General features: G+C 41.3%; 2 protein-coding genes across 2 annotated transcripts; one reads left to right on the forward strand and one right to left on the reverse strand.

Moving 5' to 3' along the window:
* Positions 1 to 1,824: 1,824 nt before the first annotated feature.
* doc2a (double C2-like domains, alpha) lies at positions 1,825 to 21,948 on the forward strand. Its single transcript, XM_026997893.2, has 11 exons — positions 1,825 to 2,070; positions 6,220 to 6,542; positions 9,556 to 9,635; positions 9,998 to 10,072; positions 10,217 to 10,326; positions 13,515 to 13,641; positions 13,861 to 13,920; positions 19,762 to 19,946; positions 20,684 to 20,765; positions 21,311 to 21,407; positions 21,628 to 21,948. The coding sequence occupies exons 2-11, from the start codon at positions 6,224 to 6,226 to the stop codon at positions 21,762 to 21,764; spliced, it is 1,272 nt and encodes a 423-aa protein (XP_026853694.1). The 5' UTR covers positions 1,825 to 2,070; positions 6,220 to 6,223; the 3' UTR covers positions 21,765 to 21,948.
* A 1,526-nt stretch (positions 21,949 to 23,474) lies between these two features.
* LOC118241698 (zinc finger protein 236) lies at positions 23,475 to 25,429 on the reverse strand. The gene is made up of 2 exons (XM_035528151.1): positions 25,050 to 25,429; positions 23,475 to 24,748 (listed from the first exon to the last, which is right to left on the reverse strand). Exons 1-2 carry the CDS (start codon positions 25,231 to 25,233, stop codon positions 23,670 to 23,672), a joined length of 1,263 nt encoding a protein of 420 aa, XP_035384044.1. The 5' UTR covers positions 25,234 to 25,429; the 3' UTR covers positions 23,475 to 23,669.
* Between the last annotated feature and the right edge of the window lie 1,186 nt (positions 25,430 to 26,615).

A 26,615-nucleotide genomic window follows, 5' to 3' on the forward strand; every position in this document is an offset into this window, starting at 1 on the left:
TTTAAGACCAACTGTGAAACGCTTTATATTCCAACAGTCTTATATGGTGTTTATCGGAGTATAATTTGAATAGAATAATTTGTGTTAATGCAACAATTTGTTTTGTTTTTAATTCTGTTCATGTAATCTACCAAATTAGATATTTCATTCTGATCTCTGTAATACCCGCAGGTTATCTAATGTAAAAAACGCAAAAAGGGCAACCCTTCTAAAAGTTGCCAATTCTAGAGAATACGCACAGCCCGTGTCTCTTCAATCAAGCGCCTCAGTATCTCAAGTGTCTGAGGATGAGCATGACCTTTTTGACACACGCCCGTGGCGTGCTAAATGAACAAATGCTAATTAAGTCGACACGCTTAACTCGCGAGCTGATTGATAACGCGCTCTCTGTGGGAGGCGGGTGGAGAGGGAACCTGATCCATATCACGTGGCTGTCCATCAGGATGCTGTGGGTTTCTTCAGCCTTCGACCAGTGAGGTTATATCTAACATGATTGGCCACGCACCTGCTATTCCACTTTTATTACGTCTGTGCAACGAGCCCCTTTGATTGGCATGATAGCAGTGTGAAAGAAGGTTCATGGAAGGTTGAAACAACACAGCCATGTTTTAATAAATAGCCAATATGTTATGGACCTGGGAGAACAGGAGAGGCATGAAGATGAAAGAGAGAGAATATGCTACACATTGACACTGACAAGTCAACAGACAGGCACACACACACACACACACACACACACACACACACACACACACACACACACACACACACACACACAAATATTCACATTCACATACATGCCAAGTCTGTTAAACAAGGGGGCAGAGATAAAAAATCTCTCAGCCAAGGATAGACAGAGGGAAGAAAACTGAGGAAGAGGGAGGAAAACTGAAGAAGAGGGAGTTGGCTGCATGTGTGTGTGTGTGTGTGTGTGTGTGTGTGTGTGTGTGTATTTGTGTGTGTTGAATGTTGCTGAAAAAATATAAAGAGAAAGGAGACTCTTGAATCAGAGGTGACAAGATTTCTTTACAAGGGGAAATATAAAACTTCCCACACCCTATCACCAGCTCACTGATTGTGGAGATAGATAGATAGATAGATAGATAGATAGATAGATAGATAGATAGATAGATAGATAGATAGATAGATAGATAGATAGATAGATAGATAGATAGATAGATAGATAGATAGATAGATAGATAGATAGATAGGCCAGGGGTCAGTATAGGGTGAAGCTGTGGTTACAGCCTTCTTGACAACACAGGACTGTTGTTTTGTGTGTGTGAACTATATATGTGTGTCTGTGTGTATCTAGTTGTGTGTCTTCACACATGTATCATTAGGCGTCATTAGAGCAAATTATATAGAGAGAAAGACAGATGCTGCTACTGGCACATGTAACAGTGGCACAGTAGACCCCAGTGCTTACACACCACCCTGCTGAGGTACACTGCCTGGAGCGGAGATAAAACACACACACATGAATACACACATGTAAGAACCTTATAACACATCTATGAGCACAGACAGGAGAAGCTGCAAAACATGTTAAGAAAAAGAAATTCCACATAACACCAATGAAGCAATCATGTTCATTAGTGTTGACACGGAAGATTAATGTACATTAAAGATTAGGACGTTGCAAGCAAATTCAATTGCTCAGAAAGGAGAGAAGGAGAGCATGGAGGGAGGAGAAGAAAAGCAGAAGACAAGAAGAGAAGGTATCAGTGAAGTCAAATCCCCCCCCCCCCACCTCTGTGGAGCAGCGCTCAGTCACCACTTCCTCTGCTATTGCGCATTTGAAGTTCTCAGTGTCTCCTGGCGCTTCCTGTGCTTTTCTGCATCAGTCTTCCCTCCCAGCCTCTCCTTACCTCCCGTCCCCTCTGCTCACTACCTATCTAATAATCGTGCCTCTCCTTCACACTATCTACCGCTTTGTTTTTTCCCCTCCTCCTCTGCTGTCTCCTTCTCTCCTTCTCTCCCTCGTTCTCTCACACCACCTGTTAGTGCAGACGAAGAGCTGTGGACTCTGCTGTTTTATGAGGGACTCTCACACACACACAATCAGAGGTAAGTGAAGGAATTTTTCTAATTAGTTGCTCTCTTGAGAACTTCCTGTGCTTGCCTCTTAAGGAAGTATATGCGCTGTCATTATCCCTCTGCTCTTTTCTCTAATTTTGTGCTCTTCTTTCATTTATTTTATCACACTGTGCTATCTCTCTTTCTCTCCCCCCACGCTCTCTTAAACATGGAGCTTTTGTTAATTAGAGGCATTTAATGTCTGGAATGTTAACCGTTCATTAACTGGATTTGTCTGTAAGAGGTCAAATAGCCAGCAGAGTTACAGCTCTCTCTTTCTCTTTCTCTCTCTCTAGCTGAGTAGCTCACTGACTGTGAGATGTGGATCAGCTTTTCATCAGACTCAGTTGTTTATGCTAGATACAGAAAAACCAAGTGAAAGAGACAGTAAGAAAGATGAGAGGGATGGTGTGTGGAGTTCAGCTGGGAGGCTGGGGGGACTGGTGTGTGTGTGTGTGTGTGTGTGTGTGTGTGTGTGTGTGTGTGTGTGTGTGTGTGTGTGTGTGTGAGAGAGAGAGAGAGAGAGCAACTAAGCCACATGTTTTCGAAGCGCCAAGCCAATAAAACGTATTTAAGCAAAGCTGAACGGATTCAGGCACATCAGAGAGGGAGAGTATGTAGAGTGTGACTGAGACACAGGCAAGAGGGGTTAAAGAAGCACGATGACAAAGAGCGAGAGGTACAGAGAGAAGAGGAGGCTAAGTGAAGCGCAAGAACGAGAACTGTGCTGACAGGATGACCCAACCCCACCGGGCCAAAGCCGGATTTTAACATAATTACTTCAGAAGTGGCTGGCAGAATGTTTTTTGATGTTTATTAGCCACTTCTGATATGTCCTTTCACTTTTTTCTCCTTAAAAAAAAACAAAACAAAAAAGAAAAACAAACTTTGATTAATTTTAGTAATACTGATCCTGTAGTCATTGAAAAACAAGATGGATTAAAGACAGATATAATCTGGGGCCCATGCAATGATTTTCTATAATTTTACATCTTTTTTTATAGTTAAAGAGAGGCAAAGTGTGATTGGATAAGATGTACCCAAGTGAAAGACAGCATTAAAGCACACAGAATAAGTAATTCCTATTTAAATAAGAATGATTGATTGGTTGACCAAACTCTGTGCTGCTATTGTCAGTCTAGATAAGGCGGCTACCTGAAAATGATTTGCACTTTCATTCCCACTGCTGTTGTGGCTGGAGGTTCTGCTGCCTGCTGCCTGAGCTACACAGGCATTCTGGCTGCAGACTCCAATGTAGTGCCAAGAACCCTAATGAACACTGCTGACCGCCTACTGTCATCACCAATCTCTTTCTCTCTCTCTCTCTCTCTCGCTCTCTCTCTCTCTCTCTCTCTCTCTCTCTCTCTCTCTCTCTCTCTCTCTCTCTCTCTCTCTCTTTCTCTCTCTCTCTCTCTCTCTCTCTCTCTCCTCTCTCTTTCCCCCACAGCTATGCCCCTTCAAAATCCACTTCAGCTTTCACTGTGATCCACTCTCAGCTGTACTGACACTCATTCAATTAGCTGCCGCGCAGATGCACGCTTGGAGCTGGTTACTGCAGCCAGAGAGCAAGGTCGACACCTCCAAGCCCAGTCAGCAGACATGTTGGAGCAGGCAGGCTAAGCACGCTGGTACCGCTGCCTGCAGTAGATGCGGCTTAACTTCGACTGTTGCAGCTGTGAAGGACATAAGCGCTGCACTACGGCAGCTAGACTGTGTGTAAGGCTTTGGAGGACAGGCGTTTATGAATAAAAATACAATGACTGTTCGACCAGTTTCCTAAGATTTTAGCTGTTTTCTTTTAGTGGACATTGATTTATACTAGAGTAATTGTTGAACATGGAGGCAAAGAACAACATATCGTAGATTTAAAAAAAAAGTGATTTAAAGGTGCGTTGCCTATTTTTCGGAGATCTCAGTCGTCTGGATCCGTTTTAGTTCTTCGTGGAACAATTCTATAATTTTTTAATGTTGGAGGTAGTCGGAGTAAGAAACTGTAATAATGGTGTATGTAATTGCCGGTTACAAGTTACTGCTGTCAAAACCACTCAAAAGATTACATTTGGTCCATATAACAATAAAAAAGGATTATGAGAGTTTATGCTAATTATGATTGATTAGAATAATCAAACTAATAGTTTTTGTTCAAATCCATCTTTTTTCCTGAGTAGTTTCCGCATTAAAACACTCGTGTATATTGGTTCGGCATTATGTTCCTTGAATACTGTGCAAGTTTTATACAAAGTTTATATTTGAGACTGTGATTTGTTTTGTTGTTTATCCCCCCCCCCCCCCCCCCCCCCCCTGCGTGTACTGTGACCATTATTGCCTATGCAGAGAGCTGCAGGACAAGATTTGAAACCCGACCTTAAAAAACATAATATAGGACTACCTGCGCGGTGCGCTAATCGCTAATTTCGTTAGCATCCCCGTGTCATGATCTCATTAACTGTGCCGCTCCTGTTATAATAACGAGCTGCCAGTCACTGCCATGGCGGCATATCTGAAGCCTGTCAAACTGACGATACGGGATTGACAGACCGTGCGCGCGCGTGTATACGTGTGTGCTGCTCAAGGCTCCTTAGTACTAATTGGGCTTACAGTGCGGCTGTGAGTGCCCATCCTGTGTCACCTCCTGTCCTGCTGTCGCTTTTCATTTTCTCTACCCCCTCACCATCTTCTCCATTTTTCGCATGTCCTCGCTCATTCGCTTTACCTTTCAAACTTTGCAGCAAATCCTATGAGCTGTGACAGTTAAAACATGCAGACAGATTTATTTATTTATTGGTTGAATTATGTCTTAAATGTCCAGATAAGCCCTTCGGGGAACCAGAAAGAGAGTGGGTTTCTCTTGGAAGATTTATCTGGCAGTGAAACTTGTTGATCCAAGGATGAAGTCAAAATCTTTCTCTCTCAGTCTGTCTTGGCATACCTTTCTCCCCTTATCCAGCCCTCATTTATTATAACTCCAAAAAGCAATAACCCTCTATAAATTAATTGTTGATCCATTTTCTCTGGTTTTAGAAACAGTGCAAAACAAAAAGATTAACTGAAGCTGGTGAGTCTTAATTGCAGCGGTGGAGGTCTCCTGCTTCAGTATGCAGCTCATGTCATATTTTGTGGAACAGGTTTTCAACTCAAATGGGTGTTATGGGATTTTGGATCAGGCAGATCCTTGCATATGGAACACAATCTAAACATGTGCCCCAACTCAATAAAAATAATGAGGCAATTCTTAAAGAAAATGGGTATATGGGACCAAACTCTGGACATCAATAACACCACCACTAACAAGCACATTTACAACACAAATGCAATTATATATTCCCACCAATTTCTATCAAGAAAGGCTTAAAAATCTTATAGTCTTAGAGTGGATTAGACTGAAATTCAGATTAAAGCCAAAGCCTATATGCGCTATAGATTCCAAACAAATGCTAATGTACTCCTAAAAAGAACTAGATTCTGGCTTAGGCCCACCTACCTTCCTATTTCAGTGTATCATAGCAACATTTACATTTATAACATTTAGCAGAGGCTTGTATCCAAAGCATCTTACAAAAGTGCTTTGCTAACTCCTCATATAATGTGTCCTAGCCAGTAGAAGATACCACTGAACTAAGATAATGCTAGATACAGGAGTCAATGCAGAGGCCTAGAAAGAATTTCAAAATGAGCATATTATAAGTGCAATACCAAATAACTAAGCACAAAAAGGATTCAATAAATCAGTCAGTTGATCAATAGAACTGCAAATCAGGATGTTGCAAGACAATTAGGCACCCTCATACGTCTTTCTCGGCTCGATAAGGTATCACCCTGTTTGACGACATTTTCAGCAGAGTGCACTGTTTTAGCCAAAGACAAGGTGTGTCTAGAAAACTGACACCATGTCTTTTGATGTCTTTACTGTTGATAATACAAAAATATTTACCAGAAAGAATAAGATGAATAAAACTTTTGAACCTGGAAATGTTTAGCCCACCTATCACAAAAATTCACACAATTAAAAGTTGTGGTTTAACCTCTCAGAGGTTTTTCATATTTACATTTGACATACACATAAGCTAATAGAAGCTACAAGATAGGAGACCTCTGTCTAGCTTCTTCTTCTGTCATTCTTTCTCTCTTTCTCCTGTTCAGCTCTATGACGGTGCGTAAAGGAAAGAAGCTCACCATTTCCATTCAGGAACACATGGCCATAGACGTCTGCCCAGGCCCTATTCGACCAATCAGACAGATCTCTGCCTATTTTCCCCGCCTCTCCCCAACTGGTGAACCCATCTCGCCAAACCCTGCTGCCTCTCTATCAGCCCACAGCCCTGGGGGTGGGGCTTCTGGAGTGGGGAGTAGTGGACTACTCTCCCCGCTGCAGTCAGGGGCAAGGGGAGGGGGTGGGACTTTGTCATTATCAAGTAGTGTGGATACGTCAGTGGACATCCAGAGTTCGGACAGTGACGACTGTAGTAAGTCCAGCTCTCGTACCGTGACCAACTATTAAAAACAAAGGTTCTATGCTATACATATAAGGTTTTTACTTACTCAGAATCAATAAACTGGAGAGTAATACAAATCACTGACATAGCAAAGCTTAAAGATGCAGTGTGTAGCTTTTCTGAAACCTGGCCTTATTTTGACAGTCTTAATTAGTATACTAGAAAGCATGAAATGTACACTTATTAGCCACTCTTTACCTACATGCTGTGCATTTATTAGGTAAACATAATGTTAATTTTATAGGTACTTACAAGTACATTTTGAGTGCACAGTTACAGATTGTAAACCATCTATTGACACCCTCTACTTTATTCTACTGGTCAGTTTCTGACCACAGGCCTAATGCTGACCAGATATTTTAATATAATAATGCAATGTCATGCTTGTGAAATCTCAACATCAAGGTTGTGGGCATTGAGAAGGTTAAAAACCTCAGCCACAGCAGTGTTGCTGTGGGGCTTTTATACATATCAATATTTCTGCTTGGTTGAGAGTGGTCTACCACCCACAAATATTCAGTGGATTGACCAATGGTAAAGGATGGCTGGAACAAATTGGGCATGATGACAGAGGGGCCCTCAGATGTAACTCTCTATAGGTGTTTCTAATAAAGTGGATGGATACTGTATGGTGAAATGAACTGAAATCTTACCATAGTCATTTCCAGAGAGGGATGATATGTTGGGCTGGAATGACATATTGATTCAGGTGTCCACATAGTGCTGAACTCAGTTGATAATGTTCTCCTCCGACTGCGTTGACACACTTTGCTATACTGCATGGCCAAATGGTCAGAGAATTGCAGGGGCAGACCTTCCACACCTCAGAAGAACCTTGAAAAACATTAATCTTTTAGATTGTAATTGTAAATAAAAATGTGCTGGATAATAAAAAGTGAAACCAAAGTGGCTAACATTCATGTAGAAGGGAAAATCAGGCATGGCTCATTTGACCATGTGACATTTCAAAAATAGTTTAATGCCTGAAGCCTAGGTCATGACGAAGTGTGTTATTACAAACCATTGTGTTCTGTGGGTGGTTATGTATGATGAATCATTTGAGACAGCAAACCAAGATGTATGTGTGTGTGTGTGAGTGTGTGTGTGTGTGTGTGTGTGTGTGTGTATATATATATATATATATATATATATATATATATATATATATATATATATATATATATATATATATATATATATATATATATATATATAAATATAATTCAAGGTTTATTATGACACAGGTGTTATTTTTGTTTATGGGATTAGTAGACAAGTATTATTATTATCATTATTATTATTATTATTATTTTTCAAAACCTGTAACATGTTTTGGATTGGCTTTAATGTGATTGCATTAAAGCTCAGCACATTCATATTTACAATTGTACACATTAATTCTGCATGTGTAATATGTAATATAAATGTATGCACATTTTTCCACATTCATTCATTTCACTGCATATGGTGCCTTGCAAAAGTATTCAACCCCTTAAAAGTCATTAAGTTCATCTGGATTACAAATGACACATTGATATTTTGTGTTGTGTCATATTTTACTTTAAAAGATTGACCTTCAAAATGAATTAAAGTGATGTTGGTTTTATGATACAAAATACTTTGTGACCCAAATGACTAACTGAAAAATTCAGTTTGCATAGTATTCAAACCCACTGCTGTGGAAGCTTCAAAATTTACACAGAAGAAAGATGAGGACTCTTCCTGTAATGTAAATAAATAATAAGGTTCAACTTTTCAGAATAAAAGTGAATTAATTAATTAATTCTAAGGAAATTAGAAATAAACTTGTAGTCACGCACAAGAAAAAAGCAACAAAATAATCTGCAAGTGTTTGGATATCCCAGTGAGCACTGTTGGATCAGTTGTGAAGAACTGGAAGCTGCGTCATACCACCCAGACACTGCCTAGAGAAAGACATCTATCAAAATTCAACATCAGAGCAAGATGTGAACCTGTGAAGGAAGCCAGAGAGGCCAACGATCAGTTGCTAGAGTTCAGTGACTGACCCTGGAGTGAAGATGTGCCAGTCAACGATATCAAAAGCTCTGCATACAGGCTTGTATGGGTGGGGGTCTAGAAAGAAGCTATTACTGAAGAAAAACCACATCAAAGCACATCTGGAGTTTGCCAAAATACATCAGAGTGGCACACCTAAAATGTAATTTAAGGTTTTGTGCTCCAAAGAGACAATAATAGAAGCTTTTGTCAAAATTCAAAAGACTGTGTGACATAAATATACCATTGCCCATTCCATAACAAACACCATCCTGTGAAGTCCAGAGGTGGAAGCACCATGTTGTGTGGATGTGGGGTTTCCTCAGCAGGGACTGGGCATCCTATTAAAACTGAAGGACAAATGGTACAAAACACACAAAGATACTGCAAGACAACTTGCTCCAGTCTGCTTAAAAACCCTAAAGCTTGGGACACACTTCACTATTCAGGAAATTCAAATGTATTTGCATAGTGTTGTTTACAGCAGCTTTACAGAAAACCAGCAATAGAACAATGATCCCAAGCACAAGCAACACAAGAGAGATTGATCATCAAAAAGGTGAAGGTTATACAATGATCATGTCAAAATGCATATTCCAGTTCAATCTACAATATTTCCCACAGGATAAGCATTTTTCAGTTTTTAATATATATATTTTCAAGTTCTGTTCTGACAAATTATGAATTTTAACTTTGAAAATGTACTTTAAGAGAATATGGATTTGCAATATAAATGCTGACTAGATTAATCTGTAATTGTGCTGTTGGCAATCACAGTGTTACTTTTAAGGAGGTGGAATACTTTTGCAAGGGATTGTGGAGTAGGGGTCAAATGTTTTCTGGTTGCTTTGCCTCTATATCTCTGAATAGTAACAGACATTCTAACACTGGAAGGTCTTGCTCAGAGTTCAGTCCATTTGTGAAGTGCCAATGTCTTTGATGATATCATTTTTCCATCACGACGCAGCGGCTCTGGGGACGTTGGAGTTTGAGCTGCATTATGAAAGAGCCACTAGCTCACTTCACTGCACCATCCTCAGAGCTAAGGTACAGAGTTCTCCACAGCCATGCAATGGCTCTATGTTTGTTTCCAGCATCACATATAATGCCTGCTGCTGTACTCTGCATGATATTCTAAATGGAGAATACTCATCAGACTGTGTCATTTTATAGATTCAAACAGAGATTGGTCTTAATCTAAATGTCTGGCCATTGTCATCTTGTCATGTTGTAATACAAATATTTAAATATGTACAATGAGTGTGTAACATTTTCCCTGACAACAAAATTTCTTATCAATGCACCCAACATCATACAGAACAAACGACGTTGTCTATTAAAATACATCCCATAACTATTTTATAAATCCATAGCTATTAGAATGTGTAATAGCCTCTCTCTTGTTTTAGGGTCTGAAGCCAATGGATTTCAATGGCTTGGCAGATCCATATGTCAAGCTTCATCTTCTCCCTGGTGCATGTAAGGTGGGTGAATTTAAACCACACCATTGATCCATGGCATTCATTACTTGCTAATTTAAATTCTTTATATATTTTTCCTTCCCTACCATGTTGTTCCAGATTGTATTGCTGACATAATAAATGAGCTTCTTGTCTGCCTCTCATCAGGCTAATAAGTTAAAAACCAAAACTGTGCGGAATTCTCTAAATCCAGTTTGGAATGAAACACTAACATACATCGGAATCACAGAAGAAGACATGCACAGAAAGACTCTGAGGTACTGTGTGTGTGTGAATGTGGGTGTGAATGTGTGTCTGTGTGTGTGTGTGTGTGTGTGTGTGTGTGTGTGTGTATGTGTGTTTGTATTCATGCATGTGAGTGACTTCAGAAACTTTCAAAAGTATATGCTAAAAATGTCTCAGGCACTGTCTTTCCTTCTATGAATATCCACATACAAGCAGCCCTCACAACTTTCCATGGGTATGTTTGTGGCAATGTTTCTGCCTTTTTGTGTGTGCGTGTGTGTGTTTGTGTGTGAAATAGGTGAGTGCTGTGTGTTGTTTTGTGTGGGTGTGTGTTTGTGTACACATGTATATGTGTGCATGTGTTTATTTGTGTGTCTGAAATGTAAAGCTCAGCAGGAAGTGATGTCCTTGATAACTCACCATGTTTTTAGCATCATCATCATCATCATCTTTCTCTTTTTGGTTTTCTTGGTGAGGTTAGAGTGGTTCATGTACATGTGTAAATGTGTACTTGTGTGTGTTTTTGTGTGTGTCATGTACAGCTCAGCAGGAAGTGGTGTCCTTGATAACACGCCACATAGCATTAAACCATCATCATCATCATCATCATCATCATCATCATCATCAATAAAAACATCATCTTCTTCTTCTTCTGCTTCATTATCATTTTCATCTTCATCCTCATCATCATCATTATGATCATCACCTTTCGTTCTCTGCTTTTCCTGTTGGTTGCAGGCGGAGGAGATTGGTCCAAACCTTTCTATTCCCTGTGACAGATTCCAGCTCTTCCTGTGATATCCAGATGCTCCCTGGCCAGCTGTGAGATATAATTCCTCCAGCATGTCCTGGGTCTGCCTCTTGGCCTCCCTCAAGTGGAACAGCTGTAGTTTGAGCCAACCAGGTGGCATCTTTATGAGATGTCCAATCCACCTCAAACCAGCACGTTGGCTCCTCTCAATCATCCAGAGCAGCGGCTCTACTCTGAGGCCTTCCCAGATTACAGGACTCTGCACATATCAGAGACTGACAGTCCAGTAACCCTGTGGAAAACCCTGTGATCATAAGTGAGATTGAGCAGTAAACAAAGGGCTTCATCCTAAAACTAAACACCTGCTTCACCACCAGAGACAGCTACAGATACAGAGACAGCAACACAGCTGTCACTGATCCAATCCACTTGTCAATCTCACTCTCCCTTTTTTATTCACTTGCGAACAATATGCTGAGATATTTAACTTCTCCACAAAGAGCTTTCCTTTTTCCTCTGAAGGGGACATTGAACTAATTTCTGGGAGACAAATGACCTTAGACTGACGGTACTGGTTTTCACCCCAGGTGCTTAACGTTTGGCTGTGAAGCACTCAAATGAGTGTCAGAGGTCCATCTTGATATTCTGTCCATGAAAACAAAAAAACAGGAGTGAAGGCAAACTCACCCTCTGTAGAGTTCAACACCCACAGTGAAGGACTCTGACTTAATATCAAAAATGCAGACTCTGCCAAAACTCCATAATCCTGCATCACTTCCCTCAATTTACACCAAGGTACACAATATTATGCCTTGTCCAGACTGAGTTGGCATACTCCCATTATCCCTCACAAAGCTGTGCCAGAGAAAATAGCTGGTCCACTTGCCATGATCTTGGCAGAAACTGCATTTTTCCTACAGTATCCTGGTTCATTGACCAAGCAGATTCTCCTCTCCAGTTCCCCCTGGTGAAAACTTTTGCTGGGAGGCTGAGAAGTGTGTTTCCACTATAATTGGAGCACACTCCCTGGTCCCCTTTTTTAAAATATAGCGACCACCACTACAGTTTTCCAGTCGGAGGGTACTGTGCCCATTTTTTATGCACCATTGAAGAGGTGTGTTAACTAGACAACTCAACCATGTCTGGTGCCTTATCATCTCCATTGTATTCACTCCTGCTACCTTGCCACTACACAGCTTTTCCACTACCATATGGTAACTTTCTCTACTAATGCAATTTAAAGGCACTCCTTCTTGATATAAGGGCATGTCTACTGGGTTGAGGAGTTCCTCACAGTGTTCCTTTCATTGCTTGATAATATCCACAGAAGAGATCAACACTTTCCCACCCTTACTAAGACCAGCTTGGGTGATGTCGAGGCTTCCCCCGAGGCATCAACCAGTTTGGGGCCACCCAAACGTCTTTCTCCATTTTCCAAACTACTCCCAAGACAGCTTTCACCTCAGCAACTACCTTCACTGCAGTTCTCCTGGCTTCTCATTTGAACCTGGAGATCTCTGCAAGAGCATTATGTAGAAAGTGCCTCCCTTTTCAACTTAACAGCTTCCCTCACCAATGGTGCCCAAAAACAAGTTCTAAAATTGCTGCCATGACAGGCAGCAACAGCCTTCTGGCCACAGCCTCTTTCCACTGCCTCTACAGTTGTGGATTTAAACTTGGTTCATTCCAACCTACAGTAATGTCGCCTTCATCCCTCAGCACATGGTATAAATCCTGTCGAAGGTGGAAGTTGAAATCATTTCTCACTGAGAGATCCTCCAGAGGATCCTCCAGATCCTCCTGGTGGAGTATTCAGTCAAAACGCCTTTTAACGAATCCACCTCACCAACAAACAGTGATGAGCTGGATTCTGCCCTTCTCGTAAGGCCTTAAGTCATCTGATACAATTACATATTCGATCATTGATCATTGACGATTTTTGTCCTTTCATGATTTGCACAGAAGACTAATAAGATTTCCCTGTTGAGGTTCAGGGCTGATGTACACAAACCCTTTCACGATGACAAGATTGTGAGCCTGCAATGGGTTAGCAAGAATTCTGTTTATGTTTTTGCTTATTTTTTTTCAAGGTGGGAGATTGGAGGGTAGGAAAAGGAAGGAGAGAAAGCCATTTAGCCATTAATCTCTGAGGGGGAAGAACTGCGTGTGAGTGCAAGCTCCACAAATACACACGGCCGTTTGAACATGAGGCATGGGTGAAGGCTAAAAAAAATAGCTGTCAGTGCTGCAAATATTCTAATCCCATTCATAAATATACATTGCTGTCAGGACCAGTTTCATCACGTCCACAAAGAGGACCATATTTTTAGCTATTTGGTTCTCCTAATCTCTCGCCTTTTCTGTCTGTTTCAAACTTCTTATTCTAATCATATGCCTCCCCTCTTTCCTTTCTGTTAGGCTTTTAAGCCCTCATTCTCTCTCTCTTCTCTTTCTTTCTGTCTCTCTCAGGTTATCAGTGTGTGATGAGGACAAGCTGACTCATAATGAGTTTATTGGCGAGTCTCGGGTAGCTCTGAAGCGTGTAAAACCAGACCAGACAAAACGTTTCTACACCTGCTTGGAGCATCCACCCCCAGTAAGACCCCCACACACGCACACACGCACACACACGCACACACACACACACACACACACACACACACGCACACGCACACACACACACACGCACACACACACAAATACATACACAGTTACTTTGAGTCTGCGCCTGTAAAAAATGTGATAAACATTTCAAGGAGCTGTGCAGGCTTTATATCTCTTATGCTCTATCTTCCACTCTCTCTTGGATTCTCAGTTGCCTTCTCCAACAGCCATGGGAGCAGCATTGCGAGGGATCTCATGTTACCTTAGAGAGGTACTCTACACAAATCTTTTTTCTCTCTTTCTCTCTCACTCACTCACTTTTCTCCTTCACTGCATATGTCATTAAATCCATCTGTTCCCAGACAAGGACACAATTAAGACAGCACTGACATTTCAAAGTTTGCATACATATGGAGCTTAAATATTTCAACCCAATAATTGCATGCTGTCTAATGCATTTAACATACCTGTTAAGAGTGTTCACATTAGGATCTATATGAATTAGCATTTCAATAAGAGCAGATTTTGTATTGTAATAATTGAGATGAAGAATAAAATTCCTTTGCCATTGCCCTTCTCTAAAGTGGTCCGATAATCAGATATGCCGCAAAGAGAAATATCACAATAATGAAGCAGGGGTGCTGTATGGGACAGAAAAGCTGTGATTATTGCTATGATTGATAGGGGCCCTAAAAATGATTAGATTATTAGGTGCTGGGCCCTGATGTGAATTTTTTTTCAAGGGGCCAAAAATCCCTGGTGGTGCCCTTGTAAAGAGATGCCAAATAATAGCACTGGATTGATCCTGTGGCAGAGTGGGCTGAGGGAAAAACAAAGCAAAAGAAAAGGGGGGGGTGTCGGGTTTGTAGCTGATGAAGAACCGGCCATGACAGAGAGAGGAAGTCCTAACGTGGCTTTCTCTTCTTTCTTCTCCACTGTAATCAACTGACTAAAGGCTTCTGAAGCACCTTGCAACCTTGCTCTAAGGTCTTAATTTTCAGAGTAGGGGAATAGAATGAAAAGCAACATCAAAGACTAAAAATAATTAATTGGTCAAAATAAGTAGGAAAAGGGGGGAGCAGGAGAGAGAGAGAGAGAGAGAGAGAGAGAGATGCAGTGGGAGGAGAGGGAGAGAGAGTGTGCATAGGCTTAGGAATGGATAAAGGGTGGTGGTTGTGTGAAGGCAGAAGTGAAAACAGGATGTGAATGTGGGAAGATGAATGTGAAAAGATGATGTGATGGGCAACTCTCGCAAAAGGAAGAGAAATCGAAGTGACAGAAAGTTGCTTTGTTACTTCGCTATGAGGGATAAAAGTGAGAGGGAGAGCAAGAGAGAGAAACGGTTGCGTGAGTGAGCAAGTGAGATGTAAAATAGTGGAAGGTTCAAAAACAAAAATAACAGACTACCATAAAAGTAAGAGAGAGAGAGAGAGAAAGAGGAAGAGAAAGACAGTCACATTAATGCAGAGAAGGTGTAAGATGGAGCCAGAGAAGGACAAATTTAAGTGATTAGAGGTATCGAGTTAGAGAGGTTGTGGGTGGAAAAGAAGAGATATACACTTGGGAGACTGTAAGGATCTCAAAGGATCAATAGAGAATATTCCACCCATTCACAGGAGAGGGTTAAGGCAAAGCTACAGTGCTGTTTATTTAAAAATCTTGATTTGGACTCTGGCACACACACAATTTAATAGAGACTGATGACTGATTCTGTGCCATCTGTCTGCTAATCACATAAATCTGAATATGAAACGTTCCTCTCGGTGTCTGTTTCGCTCTTTTTTCTCTGTGTGTATTCACCTGCTTGTTACACCTCCTCATTATCATTAGTGATTTGAAGGTCGTTAATCTATCGCTGTTGAATGCAGCAGCAAAAAGTCAAAATTGTTTTGAGACATTTAATAAGCAGAAAGATGTTTAACAAGATATTTAATAATGTAGGTAAAGTGTGCAATCACCCCTAGAACAACCTAAGTGCAACAATATTTAAATAGCATATGTAGTTATGTCTACAAAAATGTATGAATGACAATATTCCAGTGAGATTATGAAATATAATTATAATAGGCATGTAAGATAACTGACACTTTTAATTACTCATTATAAACTGAACTGTTGCAACTGTATCAGATGTTGTTTAAGTGGAATAATTGGACTCATATGTATTTAAGATATGTACACTGATGATCTATTATATGAAATAAACTAAAGTAATTTTCTTTACAGAGTGCAACAGAGTGATTTGCACTGCTGTCCTGGCACTGGGCTGTGTGTGTGAGTGTGTGTGTTCTTTGTTTACATGACAGGTGCTGGCTGTCTCTGTCTCTCCTTAGTCTGCTGCCTATTCTTGTCTGCCTCTACTCTGTACCATTAATGAAGCTTCACACTGCTCACCAAACAGCTCTGGCATTAGACCATTGCCTAGTCATTCTCTCTCACACACAAATACACATGTGCATACACGAATACAACCCCCTCAACACACACACACACTCACTCACCCACCTATGCAATTTCTCTGTACCCATTATACAGTACACAGTAAACAGAGGGATTTTAAAGCATAGGACAACGAGAACTGGACTGAATGACAGATGGGTGAAGTCAGTATCAACTAGATCGCTGCTAAGACCTGCCACCTACACAGGAGCAATGAGGTCTGTTTGGCAAAATCACTCAAAGGGTGAAACAAACAGGTCAGAGAGAGATAGGGGAGGGTTTTAGGATTATCCACTGATCCTCTCTCCTTCTGTGTGCCAGGGGGAATGCCAGATGTGGACAGAGAGAGGCAGGGATCACAAGACAGGAAGAGGGTGAGAAAGGTAGATGTGGGATAAAGTCATCCCGGTAGCTTTGGCTGCACAACAAGAGTATCGGTTGGCCAGCAGCATTTATTTCATCAGAAACCTCTAGAGCTAAAGTCACTTCAGAGAGAAAGAACAGTGGTGAATGTGTGTGAGAGAAAAAAATCCTGCTATCAGGGGTCACAGACGCTTCCTGCCCCAGCTCCCTGACTCCACTTGTCCCGCTCAGACATGGGACTAATTACGAATAACATGCATGTTTTAAACTCTGTTTGTGCAGATTGGCATCATGAGTACAGTTTAGTTGAGATTTAATGAGGCATCTTTGTGAGTGCTTGCATATTAGGGACCCAAACATACATACACACCATGTACGTGCGAGTATGTGTGTGTAGGTGTGTGTGTGTGTGTGAAGAAACACTTGAATTTCCTCCAACTCAATTCAGTTTATAAATATTACAGCCTGTATATGAACCACTAATGTGTGCAGAGCAGACCATCTGAAGAAAACTATCTATCTTATTTATCCAGTCCATTTGTACTGCCCCTCACCTGTTACTTGTTCTGTTAACACCCCCCCCACCTCATTTGAGCTCATTTAGCTGTTATTGTTTCACAGTTGTCTCTAGCCAGCATTGTATCAACACTCTGTAGTGTTCTTAGTTATGTTTTGTCTTGTTCTGCTCTGTTCTGCTTTTCCGGTACTTTTTATATGTCAGGGTTTAATTCTTTTTTTTTTTCTTTCCTAGTGTATTTTCCATCGTTTGCAACCTATTGTTTGTTTATAGCCTTATACTCTTAGTTTTGCATTCCTTTTGTACTTATTTTTGCTGCTCTACTTTCCCCAGAAATGCATTTTAATAAAAGACTGTTGCAAATGCATCCTGCTTGCTCGCATAAGTCGCCAACCTTGATGTTACAGAATGCTGGCTCATTGCAGTAATACAGAACTCTCTTGTCAAAAAGCAAGTCTTCTTTTCTTGAAGACCCACTCTCTGCCGTTTGAATTGGTAAACCTTTTTTTCTGCCCTCCATGTTAAACACCCTGAGTGACTATACTGGGTAAGGCTCAATCGAGGGTTTCATTTTGCAAAGTACCATTTACTTCTATTATTTGACCTGTCCCATTCGGCACTATTGCATGACTAACCGGCTTTCTCATTTCCCACTCCTCATTCCTTTTCTTGCTCTGCTCATCTCCTCAGTTCATTCCCAGTCTGTTCCTCGGTTCCCTACCTGCTTGCCCTTTCAATTCCCTGTCATATCAACCTTGACTTCCCAGTTTTAACCCCTGCTTAACCACCAGATTTTTCATCCTCCTGTGTCTGATCTGTCCTAAGTTTGTTTTCTATCCCGATCATCACATATATTCCTGTACCCGTTAGTGTCAGTCTCACCCTCTCAGTATCGGCCTCGGTGTTATTGTTCAGTCTTCTGTCTAGTCCCCTGCTCAGCCTGTCATGTGATTGTACCCATTCCTCTACATCCTGTCTAGTTTTGTTTGTTGTTTGTTTGTCGCCTGTTCTCAAGTGATCGCTCCCAAAACCCTAATTATGTTTGTGTTCCTGGCCCCTCTTTTGCCCAGGCTCCTGACGCAGCCTTGACAAGGCCTACCTTTGTACCTCAGGAGCTACACATTGGAGGGGAAGGGGTGGTGGTGGTTTCTTTCATGATTTTCCCAGACTGTCTCTCCTCTCCTGTCTAGTCTGTCATCTTAACCATGTGCTCTTGTTTTGGTTTTGGTTTCCATACGCCCCCCACCCACCCATTTGTACTATGCCTCACCTGTGACATTTTTCTTTCCTCGCCTGAGTTCCACCCCCCAAGATCATTTAGCTATTCCTTGTTTCCCTGACTTCTATATATACTCCCATGTTTCCCATTTGGACGATTGTACCAACCGTCTGTAGTATTCTTAGCTATGTTTTGTCTTGTTCTGCTCTGATCTGGTTTTCTAGTACTTTCCATATGTTAGGGTTTAGGTCTTGTTGTGTCCTTTCCTACTGCATGGTCTCTCGTATGCTTACCTTTACATTTACAGTATTTGGCAGATGCTCTTATCCAGAGTGACTTAAAAGTGCTTTGTAGTCTCTATCAAATACATATCCTCATGTGACAAAAGATAGATGGGTAAGTGTTAAGAATAGACAGGTTGAGAACAGATTCAAGATAAGGTCAATGGTAAGAATACTATCAGACTAAAGCCTCGGCTAGGGCAGAAAGGAACACAGCAGAAGGCTTTTTTGGGGTGTTTTTTTTGGGTTGTTTTTTCTAGCCTTCTTCTGGTAGTCTGGTATTCCTTTTGGTATTTCTTTCTTTTTGCTGTTTTCCCCTTCCCCAGATATGGATTTGAATAAAAGACGGTTCAAATGCATCCGGCTTCCTTGCCTAAGTCACCAGCCTCAGTAGTACAAACTTCAGGATCTCCTCTCCTCCTCTCCATCCAGTAAATCTAAACCCCAAGGTTGTTAGTTAGTACACAAAGGTTTAGCCTATGATCTTCCTAACAGATTGGAGCCACACATATCTTAAAAGTCTGATTATCTTGTATCTTGGAAACAAGAACTGCAGGCCTCTGCTTGTACTGAATACAAATCTAGCACACAGACTTATTCAGTTTCTTACAGGCCCACTAGCACCTAGTGTTAAGTTAAATTGCTGGCACATCTTTAATATGCTATTGACTCTGAACAGTTTAGGCATGTCGCTTTCTCCATCAGTTCTGATCTAGAGGTGTGACCTCTGATACTATGACTGATTGTCTCATAGCTTCCTCATTACTTTCCTACTGCACAGTCCATATTTCACTGAAAGTGGTGAAGGAGACAATACTGCATTCATGATATAGTATTACTTCACTACTACATGCTATAAACTATGCACTGTATACATTATGAAACATTTGCAATAAGTGTATACTCAGTCTATTAGCATATAGATTGTTTCTTTTTGTGAGATGATATTCTAGGTAAAGAAAAAAAATCAATAAAAATCAATCATTAAAGATTTGAAGTCACATATGTGAGAGGCCTTGTTGTGACACAGCAAGTAAAACAAGAAGTCACTACAGTCTAATAAAATAAAATAAACTATATTAATTTGTTCAATGGGAACCTTTTCTGTGTCAGGATTTTTTAATAGTTGATGAATCTTGGCCACCTGGTCAGTCACTATTGATGTTGGTGATTGATTGAGTTGGAGCCCCCTTGGCTGTCTCTCCACTCTGAATAATTCCGCTCTCCGCTCCTACTATTTCTTCCTTCATGTGTTACCTCCCATCATTTTCCTTCCTCTTCCCATCCCTGCAGTGGGAGAACGAGCAGCTGCAATGTCTGGAGGAGCGCGGCCGTCTTCTGCTCTCGCTCCTGTTCCTGCCTCCGCCCACAGAGGGAGACAAAGAGGGCCGGCACGGGGGTCTGTACGTTGGGGTGCAGCGCTGTGCACACCTGGCTGCGATGGACGTCAATGGCTTCTCCGACCCCTACGTCAAAACGTGAGTGCACCATGTCTCTGTAGTGGGGCAATGCACAGTTATTTGGCGTGGGTATTTAAGCCTTATTGCTGTATTTTGTTTTAGTCATTGAGAAAAAGCAAGAATATGTTTTATGATTGGGTACTTATTAAAGCTGTCAAAAGCATATGAGATGGGGACTGGAACATCGGGGAAACATAATCAATGATATCTAGGGAAGAGAGAGAAAGATAATGAGAGAAAAAGAGCTAGTAATCTAGTGAAACGGAGTCTACACCACACTGCCATCCTCTTGTTTTTTTTCTTTGGGCAACATATTTCTAATGGCTTCACTTCTCACCCACCTCATGCGTTGAAATAAATATTCCTTCCTCAGGCAAAATGGCAAGAGAATCCACAGATCCCCCACCCACACACATTCATACCATTCTCCCTCTGTCTACCTTACACACACACAGACAGGCTACACAGTTAGTATCTTGTCTTTGATCATGAGAGTGTGTGTATGTGTCTGTGTGTCTGGGGAAGGGGAGTGAGAGCTAACAGCAATACATAATGCAAATCAAAACTGTATGGAAGCCAGGGGGACACAGACCGAAAAGCCAATAGCTTTGTGTGTTTCAATCGATGCGGGTTTGTGTGGTAGTGGGGTGGCATAATGCCTCTATTTATCTCTTTAGTTGTCTGTGTGTTTGTTTCTCACTCTCCTATATTCTGTTTTCCATCCTACTCACTCTCTACCACTCTCCCCCCTGTAGATATCTGAAGCCAGATGTTCAGAAGAAATCAAAACATAAAACAGCTGTGATTAAAAAGACCCTCAACCCAGAATTCAACGAGGTATGGACCTTATGATGAATCTAGCCATACTTAGAGAAACCCACTGCTAAATCTTTGTGTGTACGCATGTGTGATATGCCTCTTATAGCCATAACCTCTTACAAAAATGAAAGCCTTAGTAAGTGGACTTGAGATGTCTAGTTCTGTCTATCCACACACCCCAACTCTTTCTCATGCATGTTCTCGCGCTCTCTCCTCCTCCCTGTCTGTCTCTCTGACAATTGTGTGGGTGCTATGCTTCGTCAGTCAGCCTGAACGTCTCTTTTCCATTCTTGCTAATGCTCCTCACCATCATGGGCTACTTGTGCTGCTCTGGTTTATTCCTGTGGAGTACCTCCTCTGAGTCGCTAAGGAACGCAGAGGCCTCAGGCCTAGCTAAGCGCACTCAGTGATGCATGTGTCACATCTGATCAATTCCTCGGGGAGATAGTGATTCCACAGCATGTTGCTGCAGGTTCCAGCTGTGTCATTTACCTGTGGATTTACAATTTTCAGTTTCATTACTTCCTCTCTGTACTTCCTTCACCCCCACTCCCAACCCCCAGGAGTTCTTTTATGAGATCTCTCTCTCAGAACTGGTCAGGAAGACGCTGGAGGTCACAGTATGGGACTATGACCTGGGCCGGTCCAATGATTTTATAGGTGAGGACAAAGCCTCTCAGGTGCATGCAATATTGATCTGTTAGACACACTGCTGTGCTGAGTATTTGAGAACAATTGCCAACTTTGAAGTGATTGATGCTATATTTTAACAGATTAGAAGAGCATTTGCCTCTGTTATTGCAAATAACACTGACACAATGAGAACAGCAGTTAAAACCCTGAATTCAGACTAAAACGTACCTATTAATCTGCTTGGCAGGAGGTGTGTGCCTGAGCTGTCAGTCACAAGGAGATGCTCTACGCCATTGGATGGACTGCCTGAGAAACAAGGGGCAGAAGGTGGAGCGTTGGCATGTTCTGACCAATGAACTCCCTCAGAGCACTGGCCAGGAATGAACAATGGTTTGCTGAAGTGACACAGACTGATGACTTAAAAGATAGGCATATACATACCCAATATGCTTGTTGGAGGGTATCTTAATGCCATATAGGGCAAAGGGCAATGATGCTGGAGATTACACTGCGAGCACATTCAGACTTTGTGCAGATTCAGACTTTGTGCACCACATGCTGTATTCACATCCAGTGATTTTTTTTTGGGGGGGGGGGGATGATTTGAAGATCAGCAAACCTGCATAAGGTCTGCATCACGTGAATGCATCCTGCTCATGCTATTAGAGGATGAGTGGAGGGCTCGGTAACCAATTGCCTTTTATTTTAGGTGACTTGATGGAACATTCCTCCCACCTCCTCTCTCTCATTGCTGCATGCTTTACACACATTTTGGTAACATCTCATTGACCTCTAATCTTCCTAGATGCCATGTAGCTCAACCTTTTGACCTACTGCAGTAGAAAATGCATTTATGCCTTTCAAAGCTTCAATAACATACAGTACATTAACAGCCCAGAGGAAAACATGCCCAGTGCCTGCAGCAAAGTCACCCATGCAGTGTACTATACAGTATTGCCATGACAACATAGGAGGCTCCTTTATGGCCTTTAAGAGACTCTTCATAAATACTGGCTCTCCTGTTGAAGAAGACCGATCATTTGTTTTGTAGCATGATGCAATGTTTACAGCATTTTTAGCCCTAACAGTGTTTTCTGGGGCTTCTAATCTTACTGTTTTGAATTTCCATTTGCTACCATTATTTTTATGGGTTTTATGGATATGCTGTGATATTAACATGTTGATTTATAAAGGATTGATTTGGAATGATTTGTTTAAATGTGCATGCCCAATGGTGCGAGTGTGTTTATATCACTGTGTTCTCTTGGTATTTATTGAGTGTTGTATTATTGGGGATTTGTGATTACTACATTTATATGAAGTGTTTATGTACAATTTGGAAATACATCTGGAATGCACTGGTCCAGGCCTTTGTGTCTTTTCTCCAAATCTGTTCTTCAGATCACAACAGGAATATTGACCTCAGGTGTACAGCTTTCCTTAAAGAAAATTTAAGGAAATCAATATTATTACCCTTTTTCTATTTCCATTGACATGGCAGAATGATCTGTGCTAGCCAAACTACCCCATCTATTAGCCTTCATCTTTAAGATCAGAGAGGAGAAAGTATAGGTGCCTACAAGTCTTTGTGTAGGCAAAAAGCCAAATGTATTTTTTACCCTTAGATGCAGGTGAGCTTCTTAATTGCAGTCACATAGTGTTAGCACAATTGTTTTAATAAGAACATTTATACTGTTATTCAGCACTGTTATTTCAGCAAGTCACATGCTGTTTCTGTGATTCCAGCTTTAGTCTAAACAAGTGGAAAATGGAGAGTAGAACAAAAACTGAACCCTACAGTAATACAAAATTTTGATTTAACTCGAGCCTTTGTGCCTGCTGCCTACCATCTCAGAGAGAAGCAGGCAACTATTGCATGATTTACAGTAACACACCCAGGCATTTTTGGGAGTCCCCCCGCTTGGGCTTCTGCAAACATTGTACAACACTGCCCCCTAGTGTGTGTAAATGCCCGCATATAAAAGTAAAAAATTAATTGGCATACTTTTGATTTATAATTTTACAGCACCACCCGTTTTTCAAAAAAACAAAAAAACAAAAAAACAACAAAACAAAAAAAACAAACGACAAACATTTATATTAATCATATTTACTACATCACACAATATATTTTTCTTACCATACATGATGAGTCCATGGATTTTACTGAGCTACCAGCATTCATGCAACAAATCATTTTGACCTATCTAAAAACAAAAACAAACAAACAAAACGAACACCAAAAAAAGAACAAGAACAACAAAGACACCCCCCCAAGTTCTACAGAAATTAATAATGCTTTGCCAGAGTTTCTCTTGAACCTCCACTGTTAAGATCCTGCTGGACGGCAGCGTGCGCTACTTTGGCGTGCACACGCATGTGCTTGCGGCAGGTGTACGTGTCCTTGAAGCGGCGGTGACACACAGGGCAGCTATACATGCGCACCTGCCGGTGCACGCTGCTGTGATTGCTGAGCGTGCCGCCGTTGTTAAAGCGCTTGCCGCACTGCTTGCACACGTACGGCTTCTCGCCCGTGTGGATGTACATGTGCACCTTTAGCTGCGAGCGGTGCAGGAACGGCCGGCCGCACTCTGGGCACGTAAGGGTGGCACGGCCTTGCAAGGCTCCGACTCCGACTCCTGCCCCCTGGTTAAGGGCTTGGCTATGTAGAACAGAGATTGAAGCTTTACCCGAGGCACTTGGCGGGTCCCTGGCACCTGTGGCAGCGTGGCTCATGGTCTTCATTGACTGTGGCCCAGTGTGCAGAGCCGACATATTGCAGCTAGTATTAGCTCTGATCATTTTGTGATCTGCAGTTGGAAATACATTACAGCTGGTGGTTGTCGTCTTCACAGATTCTTGCAATGTGCTAGAATCGCCCTTTGGAGAGTTACTTAATTCCAGATCACTTTCTTCATGTGGTATACTGTACACAATTTCATCATTTAGCATAGGTGGGTTAGATATGCTACAGGCAGCAGTGCTGACCGACTCCAAATCTACGATCTGAAGCACTGGGCTGTGGACCGTTCCATCGGAGGAGATCTGCGGTACAGTACTTTCGGTGGGCTCCCTTTTCATATTACTCGTTTCGTCCACAATGGCTAAATCAAGTTCATCATCGTGGTCTGTTTGGGCGAGGCACTGACTGGTATCCAAAGGCTCAGGTGCGCTTTCCAAGAAAGACTGTACATGAGAAGGGTGTGAAGATGCTTCTGTCTTTATGCTAACATGCTGCCCTCTAAGTAACTGGTTCTGGTTCAATTCGAGCTCTCTGGACTCGGGTTGCTCCTGGAGGGATCTCCTTTCCTGCTGTGCTGGAGGTGAACCTGGTTCCGGAAAATTTGGAGAAAACAAAACTCCCGAACCTAGACAGATGAGAAATCTTAATTACCAGACCTACTGAAACTTATTGTAGACATAAAAATAAGGCAAACACGTTTGCAATTGAAAAAAAAGTAACGAAGAAAATAGCAAGCATATGTTTTAATGTATACTAGGGCAGCATTTATCAGTACTGCCTGAAATTATTATTGGGTTTCATTTGTTTGGATATTTAATGACTGGCCCTATTAAGCGCCGTTAGCTATTTGTAACAATTCTGTGTTCAGTAGGTTAAAATACAAACATAGCCAGCTAGCTAGCTAGCTAGCAAGCACAGGTATATACCCGCTGAAGCAAGGACCATCTCAAGCTCCTGTAAGCGCCCTTTTAGAAATTCGTTCTCTCTTTGTGTCCGCTCCATCTCTTCTTCGTATTCCAGAAAAGTTACTCCAACCTTCTCCATGATTTCATTCAGCGCCGCCATGAAACGCTCGGTCAAGAAAAGGTTTAAAGTTTGTAGCCTTGTCATTTCGTTAGATTTCTTAAACAGAATAGCACTTGGCGTGTCTGTTTTGTTCTTGGTAATCTCTAGCTACGTTAACGCTATCTAATAAAAATAAAAGCGGCTGGAACACACAGCTTCAGTCAGATTTTACGGTGCACACAGTAAGATAGCTACCACCATAGCTAAGCTAATAAACTAAACATTTCCGCTTTTTACTGAAACGCACGCGAGTCTTTTTTTCTGATCATGTGACACAACTCTTCCGCGTGGACAAACATGGCTGCGTGCTCATAGTGCACAATAGTGCAGTCAAGCGGTTCTTCAATAGTAGGCGTCCAAAGTCTGGCAGTGTAAAATTGACGCAACACCTGCATCCAAAACCGCATAACACATTGACTAGTATCTATAAAAATAACACTAAATTCAGATTTTGGGCCAACTTACGCAATTTAACCGAACTACACCCCTCACCGGGATGTATGAATGCAAAAACTCATAAAATTAAACGTAATGTGTAGAATATAGTATGTGGTTTGGAAGAATCCCGCAGGTGAAAGCAGTTGCACCGTTCTTCTAGGGCTAAGGGAGCCTCATATGGAAAACTAAATATTTTTCCCTGTTTCCTGATTTAATCAGAAATAGTAAGAACAAATTTATTTTTCTGCGCAATGACCAAGATTCATTGCTTACACTGTAGTAGCATTCTTCTTTACAGGCCTACTGTCTCCATAGATAAATTGGAACAGAGTAGCTTTATTGTTATTATACAGGTAAAGTAAAATTTGTTTTGTCACTCAGTGTTGCATGTCAGTAGAAAAAAACCAAACTATAACTACTGTTAAGAACAGCTAAAATCTTACAATCTACATACAAGGGAAAACAATGTATCACAGAATATTAAGGAGTGAAATAAGTAACATCTATTACAGCAGTACAGTAGCAAGTAATAGATTAGTCAAAGGTGCAGTGGATGACAAAGGCAGCTTAAATGAAGCAGTAGCAACGTGCAACAAGATACAAGCTTATTCTTACTGTTATAAAAGAAAGTAAATTAAGATGAAAAATCAAGATTAAAATGCATGTTATTTATAGTAGTACTATCATATTTGCACAGTATAGTGTGATGAAGTGATGTGCACCTGGTCAAAGTACTGTATAGTATTACAGAAATGAATCATACAGCTGAAATACAGGTTCAAGTTGAGTTGGCCTATACATTATCCATGGTCAAAGTTCCCTGAATAAATAACTATTACAATATTTAGAGGAGAGCACAGCACTGTCCATCTGCATTTGCTGTCACGTTATGCCACAACTGCATATAGGGCATCTGAATTGTTGTATTGTAGAACGGTCATCTGCAAGCTAGTTATAAAGAGGAAGTACCAGTTTCAATATTTATCAAA

The sequence above is a fragment of the Electrophorus electricus genome, chromosome 1 (genome assembly GCF_013358815.1).
Source record: "Electrophorus electricus isolate fEleEle1 chromosome 1, fEleEle1.pri, whole genome shotgun sequence".
Lineage (NCBI taxonomy): Eukaryota > Metazoa > Chordata > Actinopteri > Gymnotiformes > Gymnotidae > Electrophorus > Electrophorus electricus.